Here is a 26,036-nt window from a genome sequence, read left to right on the forward strand (position 1 = left end):
ACTTTTATCTAAACTCAGGAAGGTGTTAGGAGGAGTGCTGTGATGATAGACAAAGCAGAACATGTTTTGCCATATGCGGTGTCATCAGTGGAATACATGTTCCTCGTCCTTGGGAAATTCTAGCCCCTGTTTCCTCTATCACTGGTAAGCTTTATGGGGTGGTAGGATTTACTCACAGGATTTACTCTCTAGCTGAGCTATACCTAATCAGAGACCTCTTAATTGCACTTAGCTGTTTAAGAAAGAAAATTACATCTAATCTATCACACAGACAAGAGTAAACACATCCTGGGAACTGGTCCAAAAACCTCAATGTGTTATCACGTATGGAGATATTATATGTGTGGGGTTTTTTCCTCTGAGTCTATCAAAGCAAATAGGCTTTGGGAGATTTAGGCCAAGGCCGAAGGTTTTCAACAAAGATAAATGGACTGAGGTGAGAGGCAAGAATGGATGAATAGTATCTGGCATGGTGAAGTGCTATGGAAGGCAAAGCTTTTTCTTTATAGATTTTTGTTGTTTATATTTTGCCCACGCCTAAACAACATTCTCCTCAAGTTCCAAAGCCTCAAGTGCTTTCTCCTTTGTCTTTCTCAGCCAAAAACTCTCCCTTGTTCACAGAAGAGGGTGAAAATTAAAAAAGAAGACATGAGGGGAAATATCCAAATGCAGATGCATTAAAAAATGTGTTGGGTTTTGTGGAATACCTAATGGGATGGTTGTACTTTTGAATTATGTAGAAAAAGAGATGATAATACTGAGAATAATAAGAAGGGAAGACTGGAAAATTGTAAACAGCTGATTCATTAGGGTTATAGAATTCTGAAGGGTTAAATTTTGTTTGTTTATGCAGTAATTTTTTAAATGCTGCATTTGTTTATCGATCTACACCAGAATGTAAGCAAAAGAAAACAAGTGTTAGTAAAACAATATTATTCTGAGCATTTTCGTATTGTATTCCATTGGACTCAATTTTTAAGCAATGGTTAATAGGTATCGGATGTGAAAAAGATTCTGGCTAAAAACATTTGGGAAACTCTTGGTTAAATGAAGTTAAGCACCTTTCTTTACTGCAGAATTTCTTAGGACCTTAAGCAAACAGATGAGCATTGTGAATCTCTAAGATGAAGGAGGCTGAATATCGTTGCTCAAACATTTCATTGTAGACCCTTTCCCTTTATTTGTTATAGCCTCTCAGAGCTAACCAGTGGTTTTCAGAACAATCTTCGGGAAGCCCTGCAATGATTTTAATATATTTGACAATTTATTGGCACTCCCTAAAGGTAAAATAAAATAATGAACCAATACTCAGATTATGGATTTCCTTCCATTCATCCCTTCCTTTCTTATTCCTTCCTTCTTCCTTCCATCCTCTGGGCAAGCAGAGAGGGTCACTAAGGAGGCTCAGGTTTGCTACTCTCTTGCTTGTTGAGAGCACTGAAGAGTAATCAGTACTTATCTTCCAGTGTCGGGTCTGAGAAGTGTTTGTTCTCTGAACCTGAGTGGAAGCCATTTGTTGACTAATTAGAAAACCTGTTAACATTTTTCTTCCAAATCATAAGAGGAAAACTTTAAGTCCTTTCCATGACTTTCCCCCATTTATTGTCATAATTTCTGAAAGATGGGGCCCTAAAAAATGGTGGAGAAGTTGAAATGCCCAAATTAAAAGAGCAACAAATGTTCATTTTGGAATAAGCTGATGCAACTGCAACATCAAGCAATGAAAACCCCAGTTCAGGTTGAACGTATTACGGAGCTGGAAAGGAGCCTCATGTGAGCTGCGTACCAGCTCTCTGCCTCCACGCACAGTGACTTGAAGCCAGAGGTGAGAGCCAGTTCTTGTTTCACAGCAGCTTCTGCACGTGGGGCAGGTGCATTGGCACTGCTCTACATCTTGCTGTAGCTGTTCCTGCGGCTGCAAGCTGAAAGGAAGGTAAGAGGTATACACTACTATAAACGTGTAGCAGTTACTACCTTATTTTGATCATCAAAATCCTGCTCATCCATTCCCCATGGCCTGGCTTACATCCCTTCCCTTCTAGGACCAGCTTCCTCTTGGCATCTCCCACACTGTAATTCCTAGTGTGCTGATTGTTTCTACCAATTACCTAGTATTTGGCATTGACTAGATCATATTCCCTGTGAGTGATCTTTTTGTGGGATCTAATAATAGGTGACTGTTCAGTGGGTTTAATATGTGACAAGTGCTGTGCTAATTGCTTTGAATGCATTTTGCCACTTATTTTTTTAACTTAAATTCAATTTATCAATATATAGTGCATCATTGGTTTCAAAGGTTTAGTGATTTATCAGTTACATGATTTATCAACATATAACACCCAGTGCTCATCTCATCCCCTACCCTCCTTAATGCCCATCCCCACCTCCCCCTCCCACCCACCTCCCATCCAGCAACCCTCAGTTAAGAGTCTCTTATGGTTTGTGATTTCATCTTTTATTTTTACCTCCCTTCCCCTATGATCCTCTGTTTTGTTTCTTAAATTCCACATGTGAGTGAAATCATGTGATAATTGTCTTTCTTGATTGAGTTATTTTACTTAGCACAATACCCTCTAATTCCATCCACATCGTTGCAAATGGCAAGATTTCATTTTTTATATTTTGCCATTTAATATTAACAGTGATCCTCCAAAAGAGGATCACCATGGATTTCTACTCAGCTCACTAGAAGTTGAGTAGGAGATCCAAGGTTTCAGCTGGGACTGGGTCTGTTTCTCATGTTATTGTCTGTAAGAATACTGGTATGTTTGTGGAGTTTTATACTTTTCAAAACATTTTCTCGTTTATCTTTTCATGTGATCATCCCAAGATCCTTTCCTGTAGAGATGGGAATTCTTTTTTTTTTTTATTGGAGTTCAATTTGCCAACATATAGCATAACACCCAGTGCTCATCCCATCAAGTGCCCCCCTTAGTGCCCGTCACCCAGTCACCCCCACCTTCCGCCCACCTCCCTTTCCACCACCCCTAGTTCGTTTCCCAGAGTTAGGAGTCTCTCATGTTCTGTCTCCCTTTCTGATATTTCCCACTCATTTTTTCTACTTTCCCCTTCACTATTTTTTATATTCCCCAAATGAATGAGACCATATGTTTGTCCTTTTAGAGATGGGAATTCTTAATATGTGGGAATTCTCAGTGCACTGACTGACTAGCACATTGATGGTAATTCAAAAAATGCTGAGTAAATGAGTGACTCGAATTTGACATCCTAATGATGACTAAACTCCCCTTCTAATGCTTTGCATGGTAATTATATTAAGGATCTTTCTTGTTAGCGTGATCCATTTATGGCTTCTTATCTCTTTTTTGTTCACCTCCCACCTCATTCCGTCTGGTCCAATTCTTCTATCTATATTTTTTCAATTTTCTAGTGTCTTTTTTTTTTCTTTAAACACTTGCTACTTTATTTTCCTTATCTTCTTTTTTGGCAATGTACTTTCTTATTCCTCATCTTGTCACCCTATCTCCTATTGCTTGAACTGTGAATTGTATATCCAATCTCTCTACAGAACTTTCAGTGATTGTCTCTTCCTTGTTCTCCCAATTTGTGTTTTATTTAAGAGACTACATTGTCTAACAAAGGTTGATTGAATATTCCAAGGTGTTTCTTTACTTTACCTTCCAGAAAAAAAAGGACATGACCTCTGCTTAAATTGTGCCTTCCTAAACTAAAAAGAACTATATTCATGTGGCTTTTACTGAACGATATATTACCTTACAGAAAGACCTTACTTCCAAGTTTTCAACGTGGCAGGGCTTCCAGTGCAGTCAGGATTGCTGTTGTCTTCATAAGAACCACAAGTCCTGCTTAAATTAAGGTCACAACTGAATTTAGACCCATGGGTCATCCTCTCAGTACTAAAGATGGCAAGATTGCTATGGCTGTACTTACTTACATTTCTTACATGCATGTAAATTGTAAATCTCTGTGGTTTACATCCTCTAGGCAAAAATAGTGACTTAGACATAGGCATGATGACCAGTACCAGTGTCTGTTCCAACTGGGCCTACTGCAGATAATTAATAATGGCCAATATTTATTGAGCATTTACTGTGTGCCAGCTCCTCACATATATTATCTCATTTAATCCTGACCACTAGCCTTGGATGATTAGTAGTATCTCTTATAGCCCAGGAGAACTGAGATGAGAGATATTAACCAACTTACTCATTGTTTCATAGCTAACAAGTGGTAGAGCCAGGCACGGAAGCAGTGTCTCTTCAGAGGGCACATGGCTGAGCATGTGTCACTGGCTTCCATTTCCTGATTTAGGTCCAGTAAGACCTTCTCTGCTGCTTGGTAGTCATATTATTTACAGCTCTCTTCAGGCTTCGTCATCTGGCCCACTGTGCCTTTCCTTACATGCTGTCCATACCTCCCCTTGACTCAAATCTCATTCAGATCAGTTCACATCTCTGCTTTCTTTCTCATTTGAAAGAATAGCATAATCTGAGAAAGAACAAAAAACCTTCCTCACCTTTTCTCCTCAAGTGGCTCTGCTTCTTCTCTTAAATACCACTTTTTCTTCATTCCTTACTTTGGGAAAGGAGTCCCCACACCCTGGCTCCTCAGTCTGTGACCTGAGCTTGAGGGCACATCACCTTCAGGGGCTGGTTTTGCCAGTCAGTTATTTCGTCTTCTGTTACTGATTTCATCCTCCTTCTTCCCTGACCCCACCCAGCCCCTTTCCTTGGGACGGGGACACCTCTTACAGCCTCAAACCAGTCCTTATTTCTGTTTTCTCCTTGGAGTCCATGTGGAGTACCTATGGGATTGTCACCTCCAGACTCTCTACCTGTCTACTTCCTAGACATCTAATCCGTAGGAACACCATACTGAAAAACCCCATCTTCATTCCCCTTAACCCACCAAGTCCTTTCCTTCCATCTTCTGAATTTATTTACCTGCTCACTGCTGATTTTTCAGTCGGCATAATTGAAAACAGTTGAGTTAACCCTGTGCCTTCCCTGCCCTATTCCACAATCTGATCACTGCCACATCTCACAAAGTTCAAGTCCTTCTTATTCTCTTTGTTTGTTTGTTGTTTTTTTTCCTTCTTATTCTCTTTGGATAAAATATTCTCTGGTCCTCTGAAGACACCTGTTACATTTTAGGTGTGGCTTTCCTCCTGTAGACCCTGTTGTGAACATCTCGAGGGAAGATGCTGAGTCTGACTCAAAGCTGTCTCCTGTGGAAACTTCATAGCGTCTCACACCCAACTGACATTCCCTAAATGTTCATTGAAGTGAAATGTTTTCCTGTTTTGGAGGTAAAACCAACAGTAGGACGTAAACTGCTGGAAGGTGAGGTAGGAGGCATTGATATACACAGAGGAGTGGTGCTCATGACCCCTGGTTGGCAGCAAGAACTGGCACCAACTGAGCAGAGAGGTTTTGCTTGTACATCTGGCACTAGCTCTCGCTGCTGCAGAAAGAACACGTGGTTTGTAAGAGCTCCCTGGTGGGCTAGGACAAAGCAATCATAGGGGAAAGACAGGGCACTTCTTTCTCTTCTCCCTCTGTATGTTATTTTCTGGGTTTCTTCTGTCCTATCTCACAGGCAGTACCTCATCAACTGTAAAAGTGGCATCAGAATTCAAATTCTATATGCAGTTTAAGAGCCTTGAACTCCAGTATGAAATCATTTCTTTTTTGCCTGATGAGGAACGGGCACAAGTGCTGATTATTTTAACTGCTTCCAAACGCATTTAATGTGGTTGCATTAAGAACCTAATCGACTGACAGGACATTATTAAAAACTCACTGTGTGTCTAAATTTGTCTTTATAGGTCATTATTTATCTGCTAAGGAGTCGCTGCCCCATAAAAGCAACATCCAAAACCATTGCTTCCACAATACACATTTACTTTAATATCTTCAAGGTTTTTTGACTTTGCTCCAAAGACATGAAATAAGTCCTTTCACTGCCGTGTGCTCCCATCCATCATCATTGTTGGTAATCCTCACTGATCCTCGAAGCAGAGCCTTTGTGATTTGAAGAAAGCATCACACAGTGATGACCACATGTAATTTCCTTACAGCTGCAGGGTGACATATTAGAGGTCTTACAGCTGCTGAGTCAAAATATTATATTTTTAGCTATTTAAATTTTTAGCATGTCTGCATGCTGTGAACATTTAGAAAACAAATGGAATCCTCTGCTGGCTTAAAAACGAGAAATGTATTTATTTCAGCCCAAGCTAATACTCCATTTCCAGTCTCCCTTGTACTGTGTTCATTAATTTGTTTGTTTAAAGTGCCAGTTCACTGGGTTCGTTAGCAAGTGGGCACAAGTACAAACAACTTGAATTCCATCTGCCCTTCCCTCTACCACATGCTTATTATATACCAGTAATCTGAAACAGGCCATGCAAAAACATATCCTGAGTCTCTCTTCTTTCCTTGTCACCCTTAATGAGTCTTATATTTAAAGACTCTTCACTGTAATTGAAATGGTGACAAATAAGGATTTACTTAGTAGCAATGCTAGGACTCAGAGAGAAGGCCTCCAGAATAGGCGCTATTTTTAAGCAATTAATGGATACACACTCACCATTTAGACATATTTGAGGTTAGCCCCCTTGTTTGATTACAGACAGTAAGGTCAGATGCAAATGCCTTACCTTACAGATGGGGCTTTTAGGATGGGATGTTAATCCTTGTTAATCCAGCCTCTGCTGTTAGATTGGTGGGTTGGAAACTCAATTCCCCTATTATAGTAACTGCAGCCCTGGTTCAAATTAAGCAGTAACAGTATAAACTTCCTCTTGTGTATCATGTGAAATTGTTCCAAATGTCACCTGAAGAGGGGGATGGGCACGGAAGGTGAGGTGAGGAGGATTATATAAAGGGGAACTCCTCTGTGCTTTGTTGGCCTCTCTGTGAATACTGCTGCCATATTAAGGACACGATTTCTGACAGTTGTGCTCCTACAGCATGGGTCCAGCAAAGATTGGAATTAGGATTTGTCAGGCAGTTGCCACCTACCAGGAAAAACGCAAGAGTTGCCTCCAAATCAGCTTAATTTTTAGAAAATACTCTTATGGATTTCACTACGCATGAAGTGACTGGTGTCAGAACATTCCCCCCGGGACACACAGTCATCCCCTGCAGTGCCTGAAGATGGGGTTCATGCCACCTCTTAATTATGTTTAGAGTGTATAATTAAAAAATACATTTGGCCATGGAGATATTTCTCTTGTCATTATCTCAAATTCTACCGACAAGACAGTAGTAAATTGTCACACACATAGCCAAGTGGTGCCCTTTCTCTTGGTTTGAAGTGGATTATGTAAACCAGGAGGTGCAATCCACATGAGCCTCCAAATTCCCTACAATTTCCTGGTATTTTGACTCCAATAGCCTTTTTTTTTTTTCTTTCACTCAACAAATAGGTGGGGGCCCTACTAGCTACTCCTGATTTGGCCAAATCCTACATTGTATTAATTTTTAAAGGTATTTTGGAATTTGTGAAAGGTCTTCCCAGGTCATGCCTGAAAGACAAACTACTGGTATGTTGGCCTTCCTTCTCAAGGGAAACCTAAGATCTTCATTTCCTGGTCTTGATAGCTTTTGTATACTTATGTTATAGTATACTTCATATGTCTAGTCTAGCACAAGCCTCATAAGAACAGTTCAGCATCAGGATATTATTAACAGAGATGGTCTTCTAGGCATAATGGAGGGAAGGAGGGGAAATAGTAGGGATCCCTGACCCCTCCCCAGCAAGGTTCTGTAGAGCTGCTGTATGTCAGAGTTTTCTTGGATTGTTGGTTCTTTGCTATGGTTCTCATGTCTTCTCTCATCACTAGTTACCTTCAATACCACAGTTTCTCATTTAAATCTGTAATAAAAACATAGAGACCTCTGTAAATAGACTGATGAAGAACACATACATATACAAGCCCATTCCCAATCGCCTTTAGGATACAACACGTGCTTCCTTTTAGGGTATTCTACAATTGGTTCAGTCAGGTCCTGAGTGGCTCTTTTGTATGTTCTTCAAGATCCCACCGTCTTGAACTTTACTCAGTTACGTGAAGGCATCCTGTTTTGTATCCTGTGAAATTGGGCTGCTGGCTTTTTGCCTAAGCTTTCCCCCTTGTTGGGACCCTTTCCAAACCCTGTCACCACCTTGCCCAGCTTTTCTTGCAGCTAATCCCCATTCAGGGTTCATGGCTCCACCTTATCCAGAAGGCCTTCCCTGTCTCCTAGACTGAGTGGGGACCCCTGGGACAGACTTACACGGTGCCTTGGTACTTACCCCTTCGCATTTTACAAAATGTTCGTAATGCTCTTGTGGCAGTCCTGCATCTTATTATTCTCCACATTCTCTATTGGCCTGTGACGCAGGTCTCAATTTGGAGAAAACCCTTTTTCAAGCAAGAAGCACAAGTCCACTTTACTGTTGGATTGTTGAATATTCCACTTGGCTGGCTCCAACCTGTTCCTTGGGAAGGGAGGGCAAGGGTAAAGTGAATGGTCTCTCTGCCTCTTCTTACTCTCCAGATTGAAGGGTTTTTCTGGGCTGGGGTACAGGAAAGGGGAGTGTAGGGGTTGTAGTGGTGGTGGAGGGTTTGGGTCTCTTAGCTCCAAGGCACATTCAAGTATGTTTTTTCTTCCATCTTTCATCTGTTCCCTCAGCCCTATAAATTTGGTATCTTTTAGATCTCATTCTGGTAACTTTCTCTGGGAGCACATGATGGCTCATGCTTCCTGGTTCAATGGGGACAGTTATTTACAGTGCATGAGAAAAAACTCATTGGTTGATATCTCAAATTATTGTCTGATAACACATATTTCATGCTCAATTATCATTATATATCCAGGGTTATTTTTCTGACCGTACTGAAAGCTGTCTGACTATAGTAGACATTTGAACATTTTTGTTGTTTGAAAGTTTTTTTTAATGCTCAGCCTCACTTATAATAAAAGAAATATAAATGTAAACAACAATGTAATTGCAGTTTTCACCAACCAAATTAAGATTGTTTTACTACTTTTCAGTTCCTTAGTGCAGGCAGAGTTATGAGGAAACAGTCTCATGAGTGACTCTTGGAAATGTAAACTGATATGAACTTCCTGGAATGGAATCTGTAATACCTATTAAGAATTTTACTTTTTTTTTTTTCATGCCTGTAGTGGCTAAAAGTATATGCTCTGGAATCAGTGTGGATGTGACATGTGTGAGCAAATGACTTAACTGCTGAGTCTCCATTTCTTCATCTTTAATAGGGGATGATAACATCAGCTACTTCATCTTTGCAAACTGTGCATGAGATTATGCATTTATAATGATTAGTATAGTGTTTGATATATATTCTGAGCTCAATAAATGAGCTATAATAATAATATGAATTGGGCTGTGTTGGTGGTGCAGTCAGTCAAGCGTCTGACTCTTGCTTTCAACTCAGGTCATCATTTCAGGCTCATGAGATTGAGCCCCATGTTGGGCTCCATGCTCAGTACAAAGTCTGCATGGGTTTCTCTTTCCCTCTCCCTCAACTCCTGCACTCCCCTAAAATAAATAAAATCTTTACAAAAAAATACAAATTGCATTATTTTAAAAAATTTATTCATGAGAGATGCAGAGAGAGAGAGAGAGAGAGAGAGAGAGAGGCAGAAACACAGGCAGAGGGAGAAGCAGGCTCCATGCAGGGAGCCTGACGTGGGACTTGATCCCAGGACTCCAGGATCACACATTGGGCCGAAGGCAGGTGCTAAACTGCTGAGCCACCCAAGGATCCCCTACGAATTGCATTCTTGACAATGTCTTTTGGGAACTAATCTAAAATGCACAGAGGTCTTACCAGGGCCTTAATTATAAAAGTGAACAAATTGGAAGTAAATGTTTAAACAGTTCACTCTAGAACAGCACAGGTTTGAACTGTTTGGGTCCACTTAAATTGTAGATTTTTTAAAAAAATAAATATAGTACAGTACTATAAATATATTTTCTCTTCCTACGGTTTTCTTAACATTTTCTCTAACTTACTTTATTGTAAAAATACAGTATATAATACATATCACTTATAGAATATTTGTTAATTGACTAGGTTATCAATAGGCTTCCAGTCAATAGTAGGCTAATTGTACTTAACTTTGGGGGAAGCCGAAAGTTATGCATAGATTTCTGACTGTGCAGGGGGTTAGCGCCCCAACCCTTGATTTTTCAAGGGCCAACTATATATGAAAAATGGTAAATTTCTTGTTTATTTATTCAAGGCTGGGATATTATATAGTTCCTAAAGGGATGTTTACAAAAAGTTCCTAATGATGTATGGAAATGCTGATGGTATTGAGTCAAAAAATATTATATGACATTTAATATAATCTCATCTATGTAAAAAGTCATGTATGTAAAATTATATAGAAAAAGAACTAAGAGAAAAATATCAATGTTAGTGGTCAGTTACTCTGAAAAGGCTACTTAGGATGGTTTTTATGTTTATTTATACTTTGTAAAAATGTTTTTCATATTTTCTTCCATGGCTCACTTTGTATTCAGAAAAACAAAATTTCAAGGTTCTTATCTGGGCCACACTCAACCCCTCTTCTGGGCAGAAGATTTCAGTGGCCCCCAGACTTGAGCCTGAAGCTTGCTTACAGGTGATACCCAGTGGGACTGGCCACTTGTAGCCTGTCCCACCTGGGTTCTGTAGTCTGCTCTAAGGAACTATACTTTTCTGATTATAGGTTAGAACACAGGTAGCAATCCTTAAGCCCTTTTTAGCTTTGATTTCTGGCTTCTTTCCCTGAACACCATTACTCATTTTGAGCTCTCCCAAAGAATTCTCTCCTATGAAGAGATTTTTGACTTCAAGCTCTCAAGACAGAGGTGTTACCTAGGTTTTAGGAATTTATTTTTCTTTTCTGATTGGTTTAAGAAAAGTCAGTCAACCTTCAGATTGTCTTAAGAGCAGGATTTCAGAGCATATTTAAGTGGTCTTCCATTGGGGGCTTGTAAATGAGAGAGTTGGGAAGAGAGGTTGCATGAATGCATTAACATGGGATCACTTAGCTTGTTGTTTTGGAATGAATCTGTTCATAGGGTTAGGTGTTCAGTAAGACTTTTTAAACCATGGATGAATGAATAAGGAACTAATACAGGTCATGAATAAAAAGAGGGAGTCCAACATCCAGACTTGGGTAGTTATAGTCTTGTTTGTAAGGTAAAACTTTAAACTTCCTTGCATTAATGTGATGCTTCGGGCAACCTGCAGTTGATTGTTTTATATCTTCAGGCGTCTTTTATTGATTTCTCCGTGCTTCCCGGTACTCCATCATGCAGTGTGATAGATGTGTCTGGCAATTGATGTGATGCCTTCTTAAGGCTTGAAGGAGATATGGAGGCATGAAGAGAAGCAAAGGCCTTGAGTAATTTTGGAGTCTCTAAGACTGCTAAAGTTCTTTCCATTGGCTTCTAGTAGCTGTATACCAAAATACGATGCAAACAGCTCTGTCTAGTCTCTTTAGAGAAAGAGACTCGATTAGGAGGATGGCAGAAGGCGAGGGTTGTAAGGAATCTCTACATGTATCAGGCAGTCAGTGGTGGAGGACAAGGACCTGGCCATGAAGAGCACCAGGGTAAAACTTACTAAAAGAAGACAGGCGCATCAAGGAGGAAGGCAAACAGGAGTGTCATGTATTGCAGAGATCTCCAGTAGGTTAGGAATTAGAAAAAAAAAAAAAAAAAAGGAATTAGAGGAAGCCATTAGATTTGGTCAGAGACCTTCTCAAGGCAATACCACAGCAGGCTCCTGGAAGTTGAAAGAAGATCCCAGCAAGCTGTGGAGTTAGGGAGGCAGGGAAGCTGGGTGGTGAAGGTAAGGCAAGAGAGAAAAGCTTTGGAGGCGTTGGTAATGCAGAGCCCTGTAATGCTCTGGTTGAAGTCAAGGGGAGTGAAAAAAAAGATAGGATAAAAGATGCAATAATGCTGAAATAATGTTCTAATAATGTTGAAAACTGGATCAGGAATGTGGGTGGAGGGATTAGCCATTTCATCCTGTGAGAGGAGAAGAAATGAAATAAAAATGGGTTAAGAAAGATGTTTTGATGCTGACAGGAAGGAAGGACTTGAAGGTGTTTGTGCTTGAGGGGCTGAATGGAGAAGATAGAATAACCTGGGAGGGGGTGGAGGGTGGTGCCTGGAGATGAGGAGTGAGGGTTTACAAGCAGCTGCCATGAGAGTGGGAAGGGGCATCCATGGCCTAGCTCTAGCTTCCTTTAGAAGTAATTAATGCACATTACACTCATTTCAGCAGCTTCTAGAGATCCCCAAGATCAGATAGATTCATAAATATTATTGTACCTACAAAGTACTCCAGAGATCTTCTTACTTTCTCTTCAGAGCATCCCCTTGGTGATTATTCTTTTTCATTCCTCTAATTGCACACTAGAGAAAGCTGCAGTTAGATGCAACTAGTTTTTATACCACTGAACACCTGCAGATCTTGTTGATGCATGCCTGAGCCCAGAATTCTCTGTAAGTGCTGGCTTGAAAGAGGAAGAGGCTGCGACTTTTCAAATAATGGAGCCTTAAATCAGTAATGTTTTTCAGGTTTCCACCCCTAGCACGTGGCCACTTATTCAGGTAATCATAAAATATGATCACCACAATTTGAACCAGAAACTTTTGGAGCTTTTGGAATCCCCCCTTTTGCTCCCGGCACTGTGAGGAGGGCGCAGAAAAAAGAGAACATTGTGTGGAAACCTTACACTAAGTCGGGGGAAGTAGCCCACTTATCCTCTTGCCCTCAATACAGTCATCGTTTTCCTTTATTATTTCCTGAAGGTCTGTAATGAGGATTGATTTGCCTCTTAGGAGATCAAGAATTGCTCCTAATACGAGCAAAAGGCTGCCCATAATGTGAAACTCCCAAAGTTCAGAGAAGGGGCAGGGGCTGTTCATTTATGTGCCCTCTTCATTTTGGGGAGGACACTTTTGGCTCAATTTCTGGAGTTGCTGTGCTGATCCCCAGATGGCTTCTCTTGGGGATGAGTGGCACGGGTGTGGGTCTGAGATCCACTTCTGCAGGGAACATGTCTCAGGTGGTCAGCAATTAAAAACTATCACTGAAGGTATAAAGACCTATTTTAACAGATTTCGGAGAACAGGCTGTTCCGTTTTATTGACAAGGATTTTTTAACCTAAATATTGCTCAAGATCACAATCTCTTTCTTTAAGACTCTGAACCAAACAAGACATCTCTGGTCCCTGAGTGGTGCATTAGCAAGTGCAAAGAATGCTTTGAATCCTCCAGGGAAAGACGGAAAGGCCTGTGGTTAGAGCTCTAACTTTCCATTTCCTAGGCCTTTATTCCTTTTCCATTTTGGTGGGTAATTCAGGATTTGTGGATTTTCTTCCATCTTTGGGGTAGAGGATGATAAACAAGACTTGAAGGGCAATTACCACTTAAAATGAGGCAGAGGATGTTTTCACCATAATGGGGGGTGCACACAGTCAGGTTCCTGAATGAAAGAATGACTATTATATGGGTGAGAACGAGAGACCAGACAGAGTACCAGGTGATTTGTCTTAGAGCTTGAATCACAACTCATACAATAGAGCTTCTGTGAATTATGTATTGGGGCATGAAAATGACTTCTCAGCTGACAACTCTTCTTTGTAACTTTACCTCTATTTGAAGACGAACATTTTCCAGCAACTCAGCCCACTCCGTATCGACACCTGAGGCTGGTATGCTGACTCTGGAAGGCCAAAGTCCTGGCAAGGCAGCTTGTGGAGGGCACCGCATCCCCCTTAGGAGCACTGTGAATAGGGGCATGCTGGGCTCCAGTTCCCCGAACTCTTGGGGGAAATGTTGGTAGGATTGGCAGGACCATTGCTGTTAGTCTGACAATTCTATGCTAGCAAGAGTCTATCTGGTGCTGCCCTAGTACTTGAAGGTCGTTCCATTGAAAAGAGATGAAAATGTAATAGCCGTGCCTGGCCTGGCCATTTGCTAAAGACCTCAAACGCCCCGCTTATACAGGTCCCACATCTGTACCCCTGTTTCCTGAGATGTCCTGCCCTTGGGCTACTCTCCCGCCTTCTGCGCTGCCACAAGAGTAGTTGCAGTCCCTTCTGCCCTTTGGTGTGGTGCTGAGACCTGGCGCACTCATGCCTGTGCCTTCTGTGTGCCCCCCGCCCCTTGCAGACTGCCATCGTCTGTGCCGACGCTGCACCGCTCACCTCCACGATCCCGGCAGCACCTGCCTCCGCTGCCAGAACGCTCGGTACCTGCTGCTCGGTGACCACTGTGTTCCCGATTGCCCTTCCGGATACTACGCGGAGAGAGGAGCTTGTCAAAGTGAGTAAGTGCCGGTCGCAGGACCTGGCGGTGCCTTGTGAGCTTCTCTTTGGGGGCAGTAGTGAGAGAAGATTTGAACTTCCAGAGACAGAGGGAGGGAGGAGGCAGGAAGCTCTCCATGGGACAATAAACCAGATCAGCTAATGGTCGCAGGGCGGGCTTTTACGAATGCTTCTTGGGCTGCTTTGGAAAGGAGTTTGGCTACGTAGGTTCTCTCTGTGTCTCTTTTCCCTCTGCAGAATGTCACCCCTCCTGCAGAACGTGCCAGAGCACAGGACCCTTCTCCTGCACCTCCTGTGATGCCAACTTTGTCCTGTCCCACCTGGGCACCTGCACCACTGCCTGCTTCCCAGGGCACTATCTCGATGACAGCCATACTTGTCAGCGTAGGTTTTTAAAAATGAACTTTCTCTCCTTTCCTGCTCTTCTGGAGTCATTGAAGGAAATACAGAGTTCTTGCTTCTATAATCTCACTTGGTAGCCTTTATCTTTATAAAATAAAGTGAATCAACAAAGGCATATGGATGCCATTAGCAGGTCATAACTCAGACATCAGTCTAACTGGGAAGGCTAGGCTAGGGATCTCCTCTGCAAGGCCCAGCTGCATGATCTTAGGCCAGTCATTTAGCTTCTCTGTTCTCAGGTTATCTCACTTGAAAAGATAAAAATTGACCTATTGTATCCTTAGCAATTCAATTCCAAGATCCTGAGCAGGGAGTGGAGCTCATTCTGGTACACAACCAGCGACCCAAGCCCTTGTCTGGATTTAATTTGTTTTCTGTGTGTATTTGTTGAATATTGACAACGTGCAAGGCTTGACATGCTACAAAGCATTCGGTTTCTGTTCAAATAATCATTGTTTTGTCTTGCAGGAGAGTTACTTGCACTGATGTCTTATTTCTCAAATAAGTCAAAATATGATTAATTACTTGTGTCAGGCACAAATAAAGAGCTAGGATAAATTAAGGAAAGTGCAAATCTGAGTAGAAAAGAAATTAGAAAATCCTTCACAGATGAAGGAATATTTTTTGAGATGTGCTGAGGTGGCTTACTTTATTTCAATCACTGAAGTGTCATTTGCAAAAAAATTTGTTGTACTTTTTTCCTTTTGAAAATGATAGCTAACAAATACAGTGCTGGTATTTCAATTTTATGTCCTAGGAAGTACCATATTGAAGGAATTGTAGACTGGTTAGGAAGGTGGGCTCTGGACTCTGTGTGACTGAAGTTCAAATCCTACCTGCCACTTACTAGCTTTGTGACCTTGAGCAAGTGAATTAACTGCGAGGCCTTGTTTTTTTTTTTTTTTTTTTTCTGTCAAAGGGTAATTATAATGGTACCTACATCTAATGCTCTTGCACTTAGCATGGACCCTAGCACAGAATAAGTATCAGTATAGATTAGTTATTGTTGTTGTCATCATTATGATCCAGAATGATAGACAAATCAAGCAGTTAAAGATATTTATTTTTTATAGATAGAGAGACAGATACTACTATTAGTTTACTGAGATGCTTGCAAAGATTTGCATTTGAAATGAATTTATGTGGAATTCATCATTTTGCATCATCCATTGAGATACCAGGGATAAAAAAAAGAAACAAAAACCTTTTTGGACCCATGAAAAATTTCTTTGCTTTTATAACAAAAACTTTGTTTAGTATATATCGACTGTCTACCAGTATCTGTAGATTCTCTAACATAAGAGACATGAATGAAATACTTGCATGTTCTGTTCAAGAGCAAGAGTGTATTGGTGGAGAAATAGTGATTTAGTGATAAATAGGCTCTTCATAGCAGTGGAATCACAGAAATAAAAGTTCAAAAGAAAAAGTAGAATCTTTTGTATGACGTATAGTTGACAAAAAAATGTTGCATTGAAATACTTCTTTCTGAGAAGCTTTTGCCTTGGTGCAAGGAGATCTCCACACAAATGCATTTGTTATGCTACCTCGTAAATAGGATTTCGTAGGCTATTTCAGTTAAATTAAGAATCTCCTAGACTTAGTCCTTTGCTAAAGCTTAAGTTTCATTCTTTCAGAGATGAATAAGGCATGCCCTTAAGTTGGGATACTTGAGTTTCTAGTATGTAAAAAAAAAAAAAAAAAAAAATCAACAATGTTCCTTTCTAATACTCATCATTATAGACAATTACAGGCCTGACAATTTTAGAAATGGTACAGTAAAGGGCTTTCAAGGAAATATAACCAGTATTAAGGGGAGGCATTAATAACTATATTATAGAAGAAAGTAAGAGCTGGAGAACTGTCTGGATTCTGGCTACAGAAACGTTTAGAAGTTACATACTCGTTCTAAAATTCAAGAATAATCAGTTGAAGCAGGAACTTTAAAAAAGAGATGATAAATGAAGTTCTCAGTACTTGAATCCATGGTGCTTTAGAGGTGAGGAGGAGAACTCCAGGATGGCCAGAACTGACCTTGTACCCTATGCAGAGATTCTTTCTCACTCCCCCTTCAGAGGCTTCTACAGATGAGGAAGGAAGCCAAGTCCATTGGAGGAGGTGGTAGTTGTTTAGATGTTTAGTTCTTGCTCATAGGTCCTAGAACTCCCCTCTAGAGCAATATAGAGTAAGTCTCTTTCCTCATTCACCTGATTGCCTTCCATAGTTTGAAATTAACTATCATTTCCCACTTGCTCTTTGCTTCTCCAGGCAAAACTAGAGCCAACAGAGTGTTTGAGCAGAAATGAATGACCCTCTCTGAGCTGCAGTAGAAAACAGGCCTATTTAAGAGGGAAGGTGGACTTCATAAGCTGTCAGGTCCCTTACCGCTTAATGAATGATAGTTATAGTTCATCTCTGCTTCCCTTACTGGCTTCTGATCCACTTACCACCGTCTTCACTGACCTCTTGGTACTTTCTGGGGTCCGGGACCTCAGAGAACTGCACCTGGGACTCCAGACGTAATCACACCAACCTGATTACTACCATGTGTGGTCTGAATATTCTAAGATAGAGAAAATGCTCCTTACCCACATTCCTTTGGAGATGGAAGCTGAGAACCCAAGGGCATTGGTATGTGCAGAACTGCTTTGACTAAGACAAGGTCATTTGTGGATTGCTTTGGTGAGAGGTGAGGGGTTCAATGAAAGAGGAAGAAGGATTCAGATAGACATGGTGGAAGCTCCTTGCTCCTTGGTGTGACACTGCTGCATCCCTCCAAATCTCCATATAGTCTTCTAACATTTCAAAATGCTTGGCATGAACCCATTTGTTTCGGAAGCCGGTAGAGGGGTTGAATTATACTTTGAGGTTCTAAGATGCAATGAAAGATTGCATAGAAGGATTCAAGAATAAGAAGGTATGCAGACACTTGAGGAAGTAAACGACAGTTATCTTCCTGTCTAAACTGAGACAGTTATCTCAGTTATCTGGCAGGGCATTGTCCTGTCACTCTAAGCTAAGGAATTGGCATTTGGGCTTCATTTGCAGCTGTACAGGGAGGTCCAGCTGACATTTAGGTTATATGAAGGCTCTTCAGCTTAAGATTGTGTTTGTTTCTTTAGTAACCATATCACACCTTTAATCTTTTAATCATCTAAAATTCTTGCATCATTTTTTATAGGAACTACCGTCTGAACAGGTCTCCTGTATCCTTTATTTATGCAATTAGTTACAGGAAATAAACACAGGACTTTAGAGTTTTGCTTATTTCATTGGATTACTTTTAGCTTATTGTTCAACTAGCCAAAATTGAGTGTGAGTTGTTCTAGCTGGCGAAATTAGACTATGTGTGTATCTTATTAGGTGTATGTGGCATAAGTAGATATTATTAGCATGATTTCTTTGCTTTAATTAAAGTTATTAATAAAAATGTCCATCAAGTAAAAAGTTAAGACTTCATCATAATATTCAACTGAGGGCATTTCTTTTACTAATTACAAAGGTTTACTGATAACTTTTTGAGTATGCATTTCAACCATTTTCAAATCCACCTACAACCACTAGACACCACTTCATTTTTGTATTTACAGGTTTATTTTTGAGATTTTTGTCAAACCCTTTGCTAAAATTAAGATATTGCATATGTAAAAATTCTAGCCAAAAAGATAGAAGTTTAATTTCACATAAGTTTCCAAAAATTAAAATATTCTTTTCAAATTATTCTCAAACCATCTGTTTGAAAATCCAGTCTAGAATTCTTCTAAGATCTTTAATTACCAATCTACATATCTAATGAATATTTTATATCAATGACATTTCTTATAGCTGAAATGAGAGGACTTCCTTTTTTTTTTTTTTTTTTTTAACCAGGAGGTAATTTTCTTGCACTGTGCCACACATTTTGATATCCTCTAGATCTAAAACTCTAAAACTCTAGATCATTCTCTGGATTTTTCCTCTGATATGTACTTGGAGAAAATTTCAGAATGAGGCAGAGATGCTAGTACTTGAATATATAACTACAATATGTGGCTTCTTTTATTTATGTGCAAATGTTTATTAAACATCCACAATATGAAAGATAAATAGTCAGGTGCTGGATACTATTATAAGGAATGAAACAAACCTGGCCTTTGCTTTCATGACGCTTAATAGTTTAAAGGATACAGAAGTTAAATAATCATTTTAATGAAAATTATTATGTATGGCATGAATGAAATGTCTGGGGTGCTATAAGAGCAGTGACAGGGAGACTTACTCTAGACTGGAGAGTCAGGGGAGACCTTAAAGAAGTCACTGAAGAATAAGAGTTAAAGACAAGAGACTTGGAGATTATATTGAGAGGATTCAAATATGTGTATTAATATTTCTGGGTGGAAAGAATGGAGGGAGTGATGGAGGAGTAATATTTACAGAAATGGTGGCTGGAAATTTTCTGGGGTTAAAGAAAGATATGAGTTTATAGATGAAAGTATCCTCTGAAACCTGAGCAGTATGAATTAAGAAATTCATTCTTGTGGATACATGGAAAATCGAAGGCAAAGGGGTCAATTAGCAGGCTATGACAGTAGTCTAGTAGGAGATGATGATGGCTTGGATATATTGGCATGTATGGATGTAGAGAGAAGCATAAAGTTCTGGGAATTAGGTAGGAAAATTTGAATAAATGGGATCCAATGAGTGATTGGGGTAGGAATGAGAGTAAGGGGGGTTGTCAAGATAGCCCCAAAAATTTCTAGCATAGACAACTGAACAGATGCAGAAATGCCAGTTGTTAAGTTAGGAAAGATGGAAGCATGACCAGATTTGGAAATCATCCGTGAGTGCCTGAATTAAGCGGCTACTGAGAATTACAACCGGGTGAATCAGAAAGCCAGGCCTCCTTAAAGTTTTTTGCGGCTTAAAACATGGGATTTCCTGAGCTTCACAATAAAGTAGTTGTCTAATTTTAATCTTGGCATCACTCAAAAATGTGACTCCACATGAACAATAGGGGGCTTGATTCCTTAAGAAGTAAAGTTCAAATACATCTCTGGACTGTCATTTCAGAGATCTTGGAGTAAGTATAAATTCTGTTGCTGAATCACAGGGCAACTTGGATGTGGGATTTCCATTCTTGGATTTATAATTTATCTTCTCTGGAAAATAAGAATAACGTTTTCTGCTTCTGTTGATCACAGGGGAGGGTTATGAGCCACAATTAGAGCATAGGTTGGAGCAGAGCTTTGCTCCTGTGTAGCATCTGTCAAGGTTTGATCAGTACTTCAGTATTTGCAATGATAATTATCTGGTCATTTTCTTTTCCTATCTCCTCAGCATGTGATGCTGATTGTAGAAGCTGTGATTCACAGGCCAGCTGTACCTCTTGCCGAGATCCAAACAAGGTCTTGCTCTTTGGGGAATGTCAGTATGAGAGCTGTGCCCCACAGTACTTTCTTGACTTCTCCACCAAGATCTGCAAAGGTAAAGCTCTTCCAGAACTGTGCAATGATTCTTTTCCTCAGTGATCTCCCTGTACTGTAGGTGTCCAATCCTGCACATTGGGAAAATACTGTCATGTTTCAGCTTTCTTTAATGATACCAAGAAATCATCATGTATTATGAATGCATGTATGCAATTTATTTCCTTTTTTTGTATGTACTTTATTAAGAAAATATTTTTGAGCACCCACTATGTGCCAGATATTGTGCAAGGTTTTAGTAGCTAGACCAGACGTGGCAAACCAGAAATTCAGGTTGTATGTGGTCCAAGACTTAGAGGGTTTTTTTGGCCCCTCTAATGTTACAGTGTTTTAAAATTTTTAATTAATGCATTTTAAAATGTAGAAGACTTCATATACAAAAATTGATATTTTCTGTTTCTTTTGAAAAAGTCAGGTGATCTGGCAATACTGGATTTGCATTTCCACGATGCAGCAGTCAGTTGGAGATGAGTAGTGGTTGTCCCTGTTGTGTGTTCAGATCACTACAGTCCCCACCATTCCCTCTTTTATCACACCAGGCCTATTGAGAGATTTACATTACCTTCCTAGGACCTAGAGGCACTTGCATATAAAACTCTAGATTGCTAGAACCTAAGCTTAATGAAGACAGAGATTGGGGTGCTTGGGTGTCTTGGTTAAACATCTGCCTTTGGCTCAGGTCATGATCTCAGGGTCTTGGGACCAAGCGCTGCATCATATTCCCCACTCAGCGGGAAGTCTGCTTTTCCCTCTCCCTTTGTCCCTCCCCCTGCTTGTGTGCTTTCTCTCTCTCTCAAATGAATAAATAAAATCTTAAAAAAAAGATAGGGGTTGTATCTGATTGTTCATCTCTGTTTAACAGACTTAGGTGAGTAAAGACACAGTCCTGTGCTTGAGGAGTTTGTAAGGAGGCAATGTCAGAAACCTAGTACCTTGTTTTCTAGTGGTTGGAATTCTTGGGGCTTATGCTCGTTAAATGGCAGTGCTCAGCAAGGAGAACAGACTTTTCCTTGCTTTTCTTCCATTTTCTTCCTCCATCCCTCTATTCCACTTGTCTCCCATCTCTCCAGTTCTGCCCAAAAAGCTGGGCCTCAGATATGAAGGCCAAACATCTGTCAAGTGAGTTTGGGATGTTTTAAGGCTTTGCAAAATTGCATATTCTCCTTCCAAGAGATCCTACTCGTTGTCAACTTAGGTGGCCTCTGTGCTCAAGACCACGGAAGCTTTTATAGTTTTTCCCCTTCCAAACAGTGGTTGTCGATTTGCGGTGAAAAACAAGATTATCACAAATCCTCCATGTTGTAAATGATTTCACAACTATGCTGGCAGTTTTCAAGGCTCTACTTTAGTCATTCTCCCTCAGGACTGATTCAACCAAATAAATGAGTGAGATTAACTTTATATATCTTCTTGGAAGCATGTGTACTGCCTTGCACATTTACCTGCTTCTTTGGGACTTAGAAATACTGCATCAAGAAAGAGAGAGGTGACTAATGAGAAGTTTCCTTATTCTCAGCTGGTATGGTTGGTGGAGTGAGGGTGCAGAATGTTCTCTGAGAAAAACAGTTGGGCAGCAAAATATTTGTTAATCTGTTACTAGGTGCCAGGCACTGTGCTAACTTCTTTACATTCATCACTTCGTTTAATCTATACAATAGCCTTATGAAATAGATACTGTTCTTATCTGTCTTACAGATAAGGAAACTGATGCTCAAATAATTTAAGGGAGGTATATAAGAGATGTAGATAAATAGTAGCTCAGCCATAGCTTCAGTAGAGACTTGGCTGTCTTCAAAACACAAGCACTTAACCATGTGGCATTGTCCCACCTTACATACATGAAGGACTTAGTTTACTGGCTGGAACTTTGGGTCTCAGACACGAATGTCCTGGCTGCAGGGATTGCCTGGGCCTTCAACAACCACAGCAACAGTAACAACCACTATAATAATCATAAGCACAGAAACAACAGTAGTGGCCCTGACATGCATGTTTCCTTGTGCCCCAGTCCTCAAGACAACATTAATAGTTCTTATGTTGAGCCTAATAATCTGTATACCTAATAATCCTCCTGGCTTATATGGGTGCACATCCAAGGCTGGAACCCATGGGCACATAAGCCTCTTGAAGCCAGGGTCTGCCCACTTTCTACCCACCGTTCAGCACTGTGCTGAAAGGTGCTTATTGATAACATTACATAACATGTAAATGAGTCCATTCTACTGCTTTAAGGAGATCTTCTGTTATTTCTGTAAGCCCTTTCTTCCTGGACAGTTGCTTCATGTGCCATTTAATTCTCACATCATTGGTTCTTTCTGTTGGGTGGGTCAGCACCTGATTTTTGAGAAGTAGAGAATCAAGCAGCCGGTGATGGTGGAGGCAGCAGATGCATTCCTCGTTGAGTCTCTGACATCCCCTTACCTACGGAGCATTTGGACGAGGTCCAGATTAGGTTTGTGGAGGCAAATTGGCCCCTCCCTGTAATAGAGCAGGCTTTGCATGAAGACACCATGGCACAGGAATAAAGAACTCTGAGGCACATGGAATAATATTAAGTTAATCTGGCTCCTCAGCAGCCCTGCTGACAAGCAGGCTCTGCACAGGCATGGAGTGATCCTTGTACATGCCCGTGTCTAACATAATTAGGAAACACTAAACCTCAGAGAGGAGTTCAGGCTCCTACAAGCAGAAACCTCGTTAGAGCTCATTTATCTGACATCTGAATGTTGTCCTCACTTTACCCCTTGTCACTGCAGATGGTGTCCTCATAATTTAGTTGCTGGGACTGAGGGTGGACAGATGAAGGTGATCTAACATGGACTTCCTTTCTAGAGTGTGATTGGAGTTGCAATGCGTGCAGCGGACCCCTGAGGACAGACTGCCTGCAGTGCATGGATGGCTACGTTCTCCAGGACGGAGCCTGTGTGGAGCAGTGCTCACCGTCCTTCTACAGGGACTTGGGTCTCTGCAAAAGTAAGTGTCTATAGTCCCTGCTCTGTTCTCATCCACACTTCAGCCTTCTCCAAGTTTTCACTGTTCTGACAAGGAGTCTCTGGCAAATTTCCTTTCTGGCTTTTTTTTTTTTTAAGATTTTTTTAAATTTATTTTTTATTGGTGTTCAATTTACCAGCATACAGAATAACCCCCAGTGCCCGTCACCCATTCACTCCCACCCCCCGCCCTCCTCCCCTTCCACCACCCCTAGTTCGTTTCCCAGAGTTAGCAGTCTTTACGTTCTGTCTCCCTTTCTGATATTTCCCACACATTTCTTCTCCCTTCCCTTATATTCCCTTTCACTATTATTTATATTCCCCAAATGAATGAGAACATATAATGTTTGTCCTTCTCCGACTGACTTACTTCACTCAGCATAATACCCTCCAGTTCCATCCACGCCGAAGCAAATGGTGGGTATTTGTCGTTTCTAATGGCTGAGGAATATTCCATTGTATACAAAAACCACAGCTTCTTTATCCATTCATCTTTTGATGGACACCGAGGCTCCTTCCACAGTTTGGCTCTTGTGGACATTGCTGCTATAAACATGGGGGTGCAGGTGTCCCGGCGTTTCATTGCATCTGAATCTTTGGGGTAAATCCCCAACAGTGCAATTGCTGGGTCGTAGGGCAGGTCTATTTAACTCTTTGAGGAACCTCCACACAGTTTTCCGGAGTGGCTGCACCAGTTCACATTCCCACCAACAGTGTATGAGGGTTCCCCTTTCTCCACATCCTCTCCAACATTTGTTGTTTCCTGCCTTGTTAATTTGCCCCATTCTCACTGTTAAGATTTTATTTATTTTTTCATGACAGACACAGAGAGAGGGGGTGGGCAGAGACACAGGCAGAGGGAGAAGCAGGCTCCATGCAGTGAGCCTGACATGGGACTCGATCCTGGGTCTCCAGGATCACACCCCAGGCTGAAGGTGGTGCTAAACCACTGGGCCGCCGGGGCTGCCCTTCTTTCTGGCTTTTTATCCAATTTCTGGTTTCTTTGCTAAGAGCTTTTCTTCGTTGTAGTAAAAATGCCCCCTCTCTGCTCCTCCCATGCCCAAACATGATATTTTCTAAAACTTGAGGTCAGTGGGGTAATCTTGGGGGTAAATGGCCTCACAAACAGTTATGTTTTGATGACTTTTGGATCTCCTAGAGCATTGAACAGTCCTGTCCTCTGGATGGGGAGGTATTATACATGATGGACCGTATTATTCCACCATCTGTCTCCCGAAGCCCTGCATGTACCAGATGTCTTACCACCATCCTTCTAAGAAGTCCCACTCCCTTCAGCCTTGATTTAACATCACAAAATCTTCAGACCTCAAAATGCCCTGCAAGTGCACAGATGGCACTCCTGGGAACATGTTGGGGAGACTTTAATAACTGACTGGGTGAGTCAGGAAAGATGGACACTTGAGTGAAGCAAGAGAACCATGGACTAATTAATAATAATGATAATGGCTAGTAACTGTAGCTTCTAGGTTTGCCTAGTATTTTCCATTTACCTTGATCTTTGTCCAGCAAGCTGGGAGGGACAGTATGTGTCCACTCTCATTTTATAGGAGAGAGCATCAAGGCTCAGAGAAGTTGAATCTCTGATCCTAAATCATCCTGTTGGTAAGTAGAGTAGTCGCAACCAGAAGCCTGGCTCCTGACTCCTCATAAGGGCCAGGAACCCCTTCCCTTGGAAAGCTATACTGTTCTGTTGATTTGATTTTTGTCCATTAGGCTGTGGCAACCACTGTCTCCGGTGCCAAGGTCCCCATGAGTGTGCTCGCTGTGAAGGGCCATTTCTCCTGTTGGAAGGCCAGTGTGTCCAGGAATGTGGGAAGGGGTACTTTGCAGACCATGTAAATCGCCAATGCACAGGTAACTCGGAGACTGAGTCCTCTGGAAGAAAAATAAGGGCCACAAGTAAATCAAGTGTGTTGATTCTCAGGTAACAAAGAAGAATCTGGATGAGAAGTAGAATGGAAACACAGGGAGCTAGGCCTAAGAAATTGATGGCTTCCCCTGCACATCTGCCAAGTGCTGGTTAAATAGAATATAAAGTGCAGGCCAATAATTCTCTTGCATAAATCAATGTTGTCCCTTAGGTCTTTGTGGAAATGAGGCCAGTATTTTATGGAATGTGAGGCTTATGTTGAACTAAGAGCAGATACTCTTATTGATATGGGCATAGAATTTTCAGTGTGTAAACTAAATTACTGATGACCCTATTATTGGCCTAATATCCTTGAAGAGCAGGATTTCTGAGGACAATTTGGTGAGATGCATTGAACTTTTATTATTAAAGTTCAACCCAAAGTTTTAGTCTCCGTGTCTGTTGGGATATCCACGAGAGTTTCCTCAATTGGTTCTCATCATTTCCATTAAAACTTAATATCATATGCCCCACTTTGAAGAAAACCTGACACTTAAATAAAGCCATGACCCCTGCATGGCATTTTACATTTCACAAAATTCCTCCATCTGCATTATCTCATTTAATATTCACAATGACTTGGTGGTAAAAACACAGCAGACATTATGAATCCTGTTTCACAAGTGAAAAAAAAAAAAAAAGAAAGACAATGGCTTGAGAATATTAATCAAGGCAACATAAAATCAGATATTCAACCCAAGTTTTCTGATTCCAATTCAGGGCCTTTAAAGTATATACCACTTCTGTATAATAACATCTTGATTAAGGAAGCAGAAAAATTAGGCAGTAAACACTCGATTTATAAAAGATTATTATTAACTTGACCCAAAGAAATAAATCTATGGTCCTTTTTTTTATATTTTATTTTTTAAAGATTTTATTTATTTATTCATGAGAGACACACACAGAGAGAAGGCA

The 26,036-nt window shown here is 40.8% G+C and overlaps 1 protein-coding gene across 1 annotated transcript in view; it reads left to right on the plus strand.

Annotated features, from left to right (window-relative positions):
• The window catches only part of FRAS1 (Fraser extracellular matrix complex subunit 1), a 436,686-nt gene that overhangs the window by 238,580 nt on the left and 172,070 nt on the right, over window positions 1–26,036 (plus strand). Inside the window, exons 21-25 of the mRNA XM_077882614.1 lie at window positions 14,180–14,332; window positions 14,572–14,718; window positions 20,053–20,199; window positions 23,031–23,171; window positions 24,923–25,063. Coding sequence (XP_077738740.1) covers window positions 14,180–14,332; window positions 14,572–14,718; window positions 20,053–20,199; window positions 23,031–23,171; window positions 24,923–25,063 — 729 coding nt within the window. The remainder of the gene's footprint in view (window positions 1–14,179; window positions 14,333–14,571; window positions 14,719–20,052; window positions 20,200–23,030; window positions 23,172–24,922; window positions 25,064–26,036) is intronic.

The sequence above is a fragment of the Canis aureus genome, chromosome 33 (assembly GCF_053574225.1).
Source record: "Canis aureus isolate CA01 chromosome 33, VMU_Caureus_v.1.0, whole genome shotgun sequence".
NCBI lineage: Eukaryota > Metazoa > Chordata > Mammalia > Carnivora > Canidae > Canis > Canis aureus.